Source organism: Oculina patagonica, unplaced genomic scaffold (assembly GCF_052425735.1).
Source record: "Oculina patagonica isolate OP01 unplaced genomic scaffold, crgOcupat unplaced531, whole genome shotgun sequence".
In the NCBI taxonomy this organism is placed as follows: domain Eukaryota; kingdom Metazoa; phylum Cnidaria; class Anthozoa; order Scleractinia; family Oculinidae; genus Oculina; species Oculina patagonica.
This window is the reverse complement of record NW_027558397.1, coordinates 363-11,021: the sequence shown is the minus strand read 5'-3', so window position 1 is coordinate 11,021 and position 10,659 is coordinate 363. Positions and strand designations below refer to the sequence as shown.

At 37.5% G+C, this 10,659-nt stretch overlaps 1 protein-coding gene across 1 annotated transcript; it reads right to left on the bottom strand.

The window, feature by feature from the left end:
- Positions 1-1,799: 1,799 nt before the first annotated feature.
- LOC144640872 (uncharacterized) lies at positions 1,800-9,851 on the bottom strand. Its single transcript, XM_078499932.1, has 5 exons — positions 9,726-9,851; positions 8,886-8,915; positions 8,610-8,805; positions 7,330-7,571; positions 1,800-2,027 (listed from the first exon to the last, which is right to left on the bottom strand). The coding sequence occupies exons 1-5, from the start codon at positions 9,766-9,768 to the stop codon at positions 1,966-1,968; spliced, it is 573 nt and encodes a 190-aa protein (XP_078356058.1). The 5' UTR covers positions 9,769-9,851; the 3' UTR covers positions 1,800-1,965.
- Positions 9,852-10,659: the final 808 nt, after the last annotated feature.

Here is a 10,659-nt window from a genome sequence, read left to right as displayed (position 1 = left end):
AGATTATGCTTCACGTTCTAACGGCAAACTTTAGAAAGCTTCTGATTCTGTTTTGTTTTTTTTCTAACTATTGAATAAATCCATCAGAAAAATAGCAAATAATTTGCTTATTCACACCAAACACCAAACTACTCACTCTGACGTATAAAGTTGGATTTTGCCGTTCCCAGAAAAATCAAACGCAAATCTTAATCTATCTTTTATTGTATCGCGAGGAGAGCGTGGGAAATTTAACTGCATGTAGGACTATAGCTTGGTACAGATAAGTGAAATTGAGGGTTCAGTTAAGGTTTCTTGTTTTAATTAAAGAGCATTTCGTAGGTAACTCGCAGCTTGCCAACATAACTATTCAAGTGTCTTCACGAAATTTTTCTGCGGCTATCGAAAATTAACCCTATCCAGACCGGGAGGGCGGAAAGTGCCCGCGCCGACTTTGAACGCTTATAACTTTTTTAATATTCAACCAAACGCTGCCAAACTTTGCGACTTTATCTAAAATTTATCTGGGAATAATTTGGTAGGGTAGGTTGTTGTGTCAGGAACTTGACGTCACCATGGCAACGGCATTTTGACAGGCATGTTTTCCCAAATTGGTAATTTTCGTGTTTCTATTAATAAAAAATAACTTTAAAGCAATTATTTTCACCTGTTTACGGGTTTTAAGCACATTTCTATTGGTTTTGAGTATTTTCCAGTAATTTTGGGCGGTTTTCTGACGTTTTGAAAAAAATTCGAAATCCAAGATGGCGGATCCAAAATGGCGGCTGTTTTGACATTATGATGTAATTGTCACGTGATGTGACGTCATCATCTCACGTGGCATATACCAAAAGATAGATTTTGGGACATACTATATATCCTACAAGTTTCATTGTGATTGCTTAAATATTCTGGAAGTTACTGAGGGGGGGGGGGGGGGCGGAATCCGCCCCCCCGGTCTGAAAAGACCAAAAAAAAGCCTGGTCTGAATAGGGTTAAACTGCACCACAATTTCACATGTTTTTATGAGATAAACACTTTTTCGCGCATCATATTGTAAGTGCACTCAACAAATCTACGTATTACTAGCGCGTATAAATTATTTTTTTACTTCACGTTGTCCTCGACTTCGCCGTCGTGATTTCCAAAGAATTTATTTTGGGTACCGCCAGAGGACGTTTTGTGGGGAGGACAGTTATTATGATCAATTTTGGTTCAAATTGCGTAAATTGTCCAGGCTGGTGGTACAGATCATAGCTGAATCCGAAATTTACGACCTTATTTGATATTTCAGCGAGAAAGAAGAAGAATGCGCGACTAAAATTAGGCCGAATTAGGTATTAGAAGGACTTTAAGAAATAACCGTTTTCTGTTGCACATCATAGCACACGCAATTGGCATGGCAAATTTTGCTGTTTAACCTTTCCCCATTTCATAAAGCGTATTGAGTGACGTTACATACAAAGAACGTCATGCGACACCAAAAAAAAATTCCATCCGACTGAACTGCCGAAATAAAGGTCATGTTAATTTTGCGTTGTGACGAACTTATTTACGCCGACAAATATTTGGGCTGTTTTTTACTGGGAGCTTATGTTACTTTAAAAGCCAGGCCTTGATATTTACTCGTGAGATATCGATTTGAACACTCGAAGATAAATTTCATATCTCCGCGCAACCATGTAATATCGTTTATATTAATATCAAACTTTTCAATGTCACGAAATTCAGATTTCGTTAGATATTTACTGAATTGCATCTGCAGAGTTGCTCTCACCAAGGACAGAATTTCGAGTTTTAAAGCAGTGGACTGAAAGAGATTCTTTTGTTACAACTGCATGCTTTTATTTCTTGCTCACTGGCAGAATTACAAACAGTTATTTTAAACGACAAGGTTTATTACTCTAGCTACTTAGTCTCTTCCAGTACTTTGGAGTTGGTTTTGCTGTGTTATATTTGGCAATACATCTGGCGTGCAACGGTTATTCACGGCGGTAGTGTCGCGGCGGTAGATGGTGGTGGTGGTGGGGGTGGTGTCGGCGGCGGTGCTGTTGACATAAACCACAATAATAGCAAAAACGTATCTTTAAATTCTATTGAGTGCAATCATAACAGACCTATATTAATAGTCAGCATAATCGAGAGCTGTATCTTTAAATTCTAATGAGTGCATTCATAACAGAACTATATAATCAGCATAATCGAGAGCTGCATACAGCTAATAGACCATATTCGTATTCTCGGTATTGGACTGGTACTAGCTTGCAATGGAGGCTAATGCGGGTCATCTTTTCAAATGCAAATGACATGAAGCTCTTTTAAGAGTGTGTCCATAAGAGGACCAGGCAACAGGTGATACAGCTCATATCACCGATTTCGCCCAAACTAAGCATAAATGCTGGGTGTGGTGAGCTATTTACTGTGACAAAACATCAGCTTAAAATATTTTATTCCCTTCAAGTTATGGCACCTTTTGCAAAAATGGCCATTTTTCACTAATTTATGCATATTTAATTAGCTGACTTTGATTGACCAGTTCCACAAGAAAAAAAGACTAATGAAAATAAAATTCACTGCATTATATTCTGTGGTTATTAGGCTTTAAGTACAATAATTCACTTCAACCGTCTGATTTGATTTCTTCTCCTCAAACGGTCTTTTGGAAGGTACACATTTCGTACTGTTGGAAATAGCCTTTAACTAGTGCCCAATATCTCCCATGAGCAACAACTTATATACATTATTCTTACATGGGTAATGAAATCCATCTCTAAACTTCACAAAAATGCCACAAAATGTCTGGGGACTTCAATATTATATTAGTATTGAGGAACTAAACACACGTGACTTAACGATTTCTTGCTATTTCATCAAAATTCACCGAAACACAGAAGCCATTTATTTGCCTCAATTTGGCATAAAATCGGTACGAAATAGCTAATCAAGCATAAATCTATAGATAACAATCAAAATATTGGCGAAGAAAAGGCAGTTAGGACATTTTTCGGAGCGTTTTCAGAGCCGATATAATTCGGCAATGTTGTGATAGCAAATGTAAAAATAGCAGCGAAAGATTTTCTTCAAAAGCTCGCTCAATTCAACATTAAGGCACATCAAAGTTAAGAAACAAGAAAGTAATACTACATACATGCCACTTATCGACACACAGATGCTTTCTTTTGAAGGATTTGTTCTTCCTCGCTGCACTTCGACCCTTCGATCGATCTCAATTGACATGTACTGTTGCTTTGAGGCGCGATGAACTTAGCCAATACATCGTGGTTCATTCTTCGTGAAAGGTGTAAACAGGTTGTCAATAAAGTCATTCAAAGAGCTGTTCAAAGTTCACGGAAGGACACTTCTCTCAGCCAGTTTGCATGAAATAAATTTAACTGGAAAATAAACAGCCGCCATGTTGTATTTCTACCTTTGAGCCTGCCGTTTCAGTCAGCGGTACGGCCGTTCACTGGGGCAAGTACGTAGTGTAGTCATCATATAGTTGTTTGACTAAATCCTATATAGGGATATTCATAGAAGGGATACATAGCCTAGCCCTACACAGCTATACACACCTATACATAGCTTAACACAGCTATACACACGCGTGTTCATTTGCTTTTCCTCCGTAAATGTTTGTTTTCGTTGGAATAAGTAGCGGATGGCGTTATCTACCCTCTGAACAACCGGGGCTTGATCTTAGCCTTATAAGTAGTATGCGTTTCTTGTAAAAGTGAGAATTTTTTTCAACTTCTCCATTGAATTTTTTTGATAAATAGTTGATGAGAAATACACTGGATGCAGTGTAATGTATGCGATGCAATCGGTTTTGATGCTCTGAAATTGAGCTCTGAAATGTCGGAAACCATTAAATGATCAGAGCAAGTTTTTTCCATCTTATATCAGGTTAAAACTAGTATGTTTATTTTTTTTTTTGTTGTTGTTTCTGTCTTTTTGGGAGGTGGGGGAGGGGGTGAATATGGACATTCGAAGAAATGGCGGTCAGGTTGTCAGCCTGGCCTGTGTACATCTATTCCCTCTGTTCAAATCGTCTATATTATATTACACTTTGGCAGCTAGGAGACTGAATTTGTCCCCACTCTCTTTTTCGGGATCCCACAAATTTCTCCATCTGTCCATTTGCCGATAAACGTCATTACTGCAGTTTTGTTTTAGAAAAGGGCATTTATGGGGACAAATTTTTCCTCCTGAATGCCCACATTGCAAGTGACGAATTGCGGCTTCAAATGATAATTTTCTTTATCACCGACTCGATTTAAGTGGCTATGTGAGTTACAAAGACGCGAATGCAGACTTTTTTAAAGAGCTTAAACCCCGCATTAACACTAAACAAATTTATTGCAAGACTAGGACTACGCAAGACGGCAAAACTTATTAGCTAATGTTTCAACCAGCACAGGTAGTCTTCTGTCTTCTTTGAGGTCAACGCGAGGGAAACCCGTTTTATTTTTTGTTGTTTTCTCTCTCTACATTCACACCTTTATAGATATATGTATATATTTGCTGCGCCATATAGACTGCGTCGCTAAAGGCATTTCGTACGTGAATACTTTGTTCAGTTCAGCACAGACGCTCCCCCAACTAAAGCACTTGCGCAAGAAAGACCACCTGCTACGATTACAAAACCTACCTCGCTATCCACCGGATAGTGATTTATCCCGTGGTAAACGTTATTCTCCAATTTTGCTGAGTTATTCATTTTTTCCCATTTATGCCCCGGGGGTAGGGGAATTTGGTCAAAAAATGTAATCGTTATGCGCGGTATTAATCACTATTTCCGCCAGGGGAGGGGAATTTGAGCAAGCAATAAAAAATACAAATGTCTGGAAAGTAACTGGGAGACGTTGACATTTTGATTTGTTTAACTGTGTAGCGTCTTTTATGCTAAAAATAATTGTTTATGTTCCAAAATGACGCTAAATGGCGGTATAAAACTGCTCCGACGTTTCGGCAATACTGCCTTCTTCAGGGTGCCACCCCAAAAAAGGCAGTATTGCCGAGACGTCGGAGCAGTTTATTACCGCCATTTAGCGTCATTTTGAAACATTAACAATTATTTTGATTTGGTTGCCGTGCATGCCGACCGTTGAACATAAAAATCAAGAACTCTGTTTCGGTGAAAGTCAAATGGAACAGAATTTTTTCTGGAAAATCTCTTCGGAAATTGACGGAACGTCAGAAATTTTCTTACCATTTGTAAGGTTTCCCAGTTCTAGTCTCCCATCCTTCGGAAAGAAATAACAGGAAACTGAGCTACAAATGGTAAGCGACATCTATTTCGGTTAGTTTGCTAATTTTGGAAAGAAACCTTTCAATTCCAACCGGTTCTCTCCAACAAATGGTAAGCACCCTAGAGTTTGTTCAGCATCACATTGCGGTAAACACGTCAAGCTGTAGCGGAGGAAATAGTTTTCCCTACGACAATTTGAAAATATTCTCATTTTCATCACAAACGCATCCAACGAACACTCGCAGAGGAAAAGCAAATGATCGCGCGTGTGGTCACGCGTGATGGACGCGTGATGCCCAGTGAACGACCGTACCGCTGACTGAAACCGCAGGCTCAAAGGTAGAAATTCAACATGGCGGCTGTTTATTTTCCAGTTAAATTTATTTCATGCAAACTGGCTGAGAGAAGTGTCCTTCCGTGAACTTTGAACAGCTCTTTGAATGACTTTATTGACAACCTGTTTACACCTTTCACGAAGAAGGAACCACGATGTATTGGCTAAGTTCATCGCGCCTCAAAGCAACAGTACATGTCAATTGAGATCGATCGAAGGATCGAAGTGCAGCGAGGAAGAACAAATTCTTCAAAAGAAAGCATCTGTGTGTCGATAAGTGGCATGTATGTAGTATTACTTTCTTGTTTCTTAACTTTGATGTGCCTAAATGTTGAATTGAGCGAGCTTTTGAAGAAAATCTTTCGCTGCTATTTTTACATTTGCTATCACAACATTGCTGAATTATATCGGCTCTTAAAACGCTCCGAAAAATGTCCTAACTGCCTTTTCTTCGCCAATATTTTGATTGTTATCTATAGATTTATGCTTGATTAGCTATTTCGTACCGATTTTATGCCAAATTGAGGCAAATAAATGGCTTCTGTGTTTCGGTGAATTTTGATGAAATAGCAAGAAATCGTTAAGTCACGTGTGTTTAGTTCCTCAATACTAATAAAATATTGAAGTCCCCAGACATTTTGTGGCATTTTTGTGAAGTTTAGAGATGGATTTCATTACCCATGTAAGAATAATGTATATAAGTTGTTGCTCATGGGAGATATTGGGCACTAGTTAAAGGCTATTTCCAACAGTACGAAATGTGTACCTTCCAAAAGACCGTTTGAGGAGAAGAAATCAAATCAGACGGTTGAAGTGAATTATTGTACTTAAAGCCTAATAACCACAGAATATAGTGCAGTGAATTTTATTTTCAGAAGTCTTTTTTTCTTGTGGAACTGGTCAATCAAAGTCAGCTAATTAAATATGCATAAATTAGTGAAAAATGGCCATTTTTGCAAAAGGTGCCATAACTTGAAGGGAATGAAATATTTTAAGCTGATGTTTTGTCACAGTAAATAGCTCACCATACCCAACATTTATGCTAAGTTTGGGCGAAATCGGTGATATGAGCTGTATCACCTGTTACCTGGTTCTGCCCTGTTCTCTCACGGGCACACTCTTAATGATACTCCCCCGCATCTGCCTCCATTGCAAGCTAGTTCCAGTCCAATACCGAGAATACGAATGTGGTCTATTCGAAAACGGTTGTGGAAAAAAAAGCACACAAAAAACACGCGACAAGACCAAAGGGGGTCTGGGTATTCACTTGAATTTTGCAAATTGGTCTTGAGGAAATGTACAAGTTTGTATTTTTACACGTGAAGATTTTGTTTTTCCTCTCAGGAGGCCTTTTTTCTGTAGCTTTACTTTTACTGTCGCATGTCTTTGAGTTTTGAAAATTCTTCTAAAACTGAGCGTGGCTAAAAGTACCTTGTTTCCACATGACTGAAGAGAAAGAAGAAGTGCTAATTCGCGTTTGTCATGTCGCGATCTTATTGGTATTCAGCACGTGCAGAAGCTCTCTACTTCTACCCATACTACCTTTCAGTCTTGTCGCGTGCACTTTTGTGCTTTTTTTTCTGACAACCTTTCTCGAATTAGCTGTATGGAACTCACTAACTGTTAGGCCACCTAGCTTCCCACGTACGAAGCAACTCGCTCCCTCTACCGACTATACTTAGACATTTTAATATATTAGTCACCAAGAAGGTCAAAAGTTCGGGAACATTTCGCAGTAGGTAATTCGTAATACTCAAAATCCACTTACGTTGCATCATTAGTGTGTAGACATACAGACTCAGTTGGCTTCCAACGCAAAGTCTGGCATCATTGCGCTGTTCATCACAAGCCTCGAAAACACACTCATCTTCTTTGATCATTTGACATTTTCCAGATTTGCCGTGGACATTATAATTAGGATACATTCCACCCCAACATTCTCCATAGTACTCGATGCCAAAATGGGTGTGGTTCATTTGTTTTGCCTTTACTGCGCATGCGCATGTGAACCTAGATAATCAGACAAAAGAACAAAATAAAATGTTACATCATTGAGTTTTCAGGTTCCTCGGCATTAACAAATCTTTGTAAATTTTAAGTTTATTTGACCTATTTTTTCTGTCCTAGAAACTAATATTTTGAGGATATCTTTGATCGTAGGTGTTTTTGTACATTACGAACAAATGTTATCATAATTATCATAAGATAACTAATTATTATTAACCTTATAGCCCTAGTTGGGATTAATTAACTCCCTCAGCAAATTTGTGTGCTACCCTTTTGACCGTTCTTGTGTTCTTCCGTGGTCGGAGTAAAATTGAAAACAGCCGGCCAGTGTATGTATGTAGGGATCACTAAAATAAAACACTGATTTAAAACATCAAGTTTCTGTTTTGACGTTTGGCGACTTTCAGTGTTTATTGGCATTTAATATACAATCTTCGTTCACTGTCCAAAATCCACGCGCGCAATTGGTTAAAATAGATCACGTGATTTTGCTTTACCTGTCGTCAGCAAACTCCGACAGTGCAGTATTGACAATAATGCACAAAAATCGTGCATTATTGAAAATGTCTTCAGCTTCAAGGCTTGTAGAAGTGGAAGAAAAATATATTCTTCAAATTATCAACGATCCAATACCAAACAAAATCGAAGAGGATAACAACTTGAAGCGCTTTTATGTTCAAAGGTAAACTGCAGCTCAATAAATAGATTTTTGTGTGCGATTGACTTGCTTGTAGTTGCTTGATTGTGAAAGCCATCGACTCGCTTTGAACAAGCTTCTCGCTGACTGCTTCACTGCTGTTTTTATGAACGACCACAGCTGATGAACGACTTTACGAACCATTTAAAGCTTTATTTCTGTACGGGTTATTTGTGAATTTTATATTAGTGATGTAATCCCGTGTCCCGTGGACGACAGTAACAACTTCCAGAACAGCAACAGTAACAATAACAACAACAACACTTTTCTTCGCTAACTTATTTTATATAATATTTTTGATAAACGATTGGCCTGAGTATCAATTAACGGTCGTCTGTCTTTACCTGTCAATGAAATTTGCCCAATCATTCCAACTTATGTTCTCTCCAAAGTAAGCCGATGATTTGGGATCCTTCGCCGTAAGGAGAAGTTCTGGTAACGCTCGTTGATCCGTTTTGTCTCTATAACAACCAACCTCGCTGTAACTCGAAGGGCACTCGGGTTGACTTGACATGTAACAGTCTGGTCCTTGGCCAGAAGCTTAAGTGATGAGTTATAAAAACAAATTTAATAATAAGTGGCAGTTTATTTTTAGGAAAAGGCTGCAAAAGAAATCTTACCTTCTCTCATAAAAGCCGCGCTTGATGCATCTGTTAGGAAAAAAGAGCCCATTGGTTTAAAGCTTCATATGTCAAATTACGATAAAGATGAAAAGGCACTACAGAGGTGTTTTTGTTTTATTTTTCCATAAAAGCTTTCGTCTAGTTTAATTTTCCTTTTTTGCCCATAATTTTCGTGACATCATTTACTTTTTATACGCGAAAATTGAACACAGAAGTCTGGCAAGTAAAATCTAATAACACGTTTTGTTCTTAACAGAGCTGAATGCAAGATCCTTTTTTTTCAACTTGCCATTCTAGCTCGGAACTGAACTCTTGATAAGTTGGACGTAAGGGTAAACGATTCAGTAAAAACCAGCGAGTAAGAACCAAATGTTTAAGAACCTGTTAGGAAATTTGCCAGTTACAACCCTCTTTATAAGAACCTCTTTAGCCTAAAATTTGGAAATAGGTTTACTTTAACGGAAATACGATACGTCGACATTCTGAATCCTCTTTGGAGACACCTAGGAGCCTTATCACATCATTTCAGTTGCAATGTAAATGCCAATGTTGAAAATCATAAAATATTATTGATACAATCGTAAAAAATAAAAGGAAAATAAAGGCTGAATACCACTAAAAACAATGTAAATTTTTCTTCCAAAGATAAGAAAAACCTATCAAGAACCTAAATAGCCTAAATTTGTGCTAATTACCATTTATGTAAGAACCTGTTTAGGCTCTGTTGGGAAAATGCAGGTTCTTACTCGCGAGTTTTTACTGTATCATTTACGACGAGAATCTAATGCGCTGCGCTGTAAAACCAAATAAAAGGAAAATGATGAAAGATTTATTTACCTTTTGCAAGACCAAGAAGGAGCAAAACTACGACAAACTTCATCGTTGTGCTTGATCCTAAAAAAAAGACAGCTACGTTTTATTTTCCGCTCATGAAATATGCAGAAATCCGCTTTGAAAAATGAAAAAAAAAATAGGTGAATTGTCACGTTTAAAACTCTTTAAAACATTTCAGGAAAATCTTGAAAATACTGAATTTCAAATTGATGATTTGATTTGATAATTTTTAAGCGAGTTTTGTTCTTAAGTGTCCTTGATCGATAGTGAACTCAAGACAGGTGTATCAATAATGGCTAGCAGTTCTTGAAGTTTACTTGACACATTAAATGTGAGCCATCTGTTACTTTTCCGAAACAATTCTATTGTTTTTCAAAAACAATTTCTCCAGTTCTTATTAAGGACTTACGTCGATTTTTTAGACCCCAAAATTAAAGGCTTAGTGTTATTTTCCGCATGTTTCGAGAGTCTAGATCTCCGTCATCTTAAATTTATAGTTTATTCCACGAAACTATTTCTATACACTTCAATTTTCATAACTTAAGGATTTCCCAATGCCTATCAGTAAAGTCACTCATTAAACAAATAATAAAAGACCTGTTTCTTGAAATTATTTTAAATTCACGGCGAAGCTCGTGGTTATAGTTAATTGAGAATGACGTTCACTACACTTTTTGCGTCATTTACAAAAACAACTCGAATATAATAGATTTTTACTTACAATAGCGAACACAATTTTCAGCCCGAACAAGTTTACGGAATTATTTACTGTAAATTTTCTCAGATACACAAAAAAATCACTGTCCTGTCTTTATAAAGTTGAGACGGGCTTCTTCACATTTCGTTGATTCGTGAAGAGAAGAGATCTGATAACATTTTGATTTTTTTAACCAACATTTTGAAACGATATGTACGTTGTAGCCAAATTTCTCCTGTA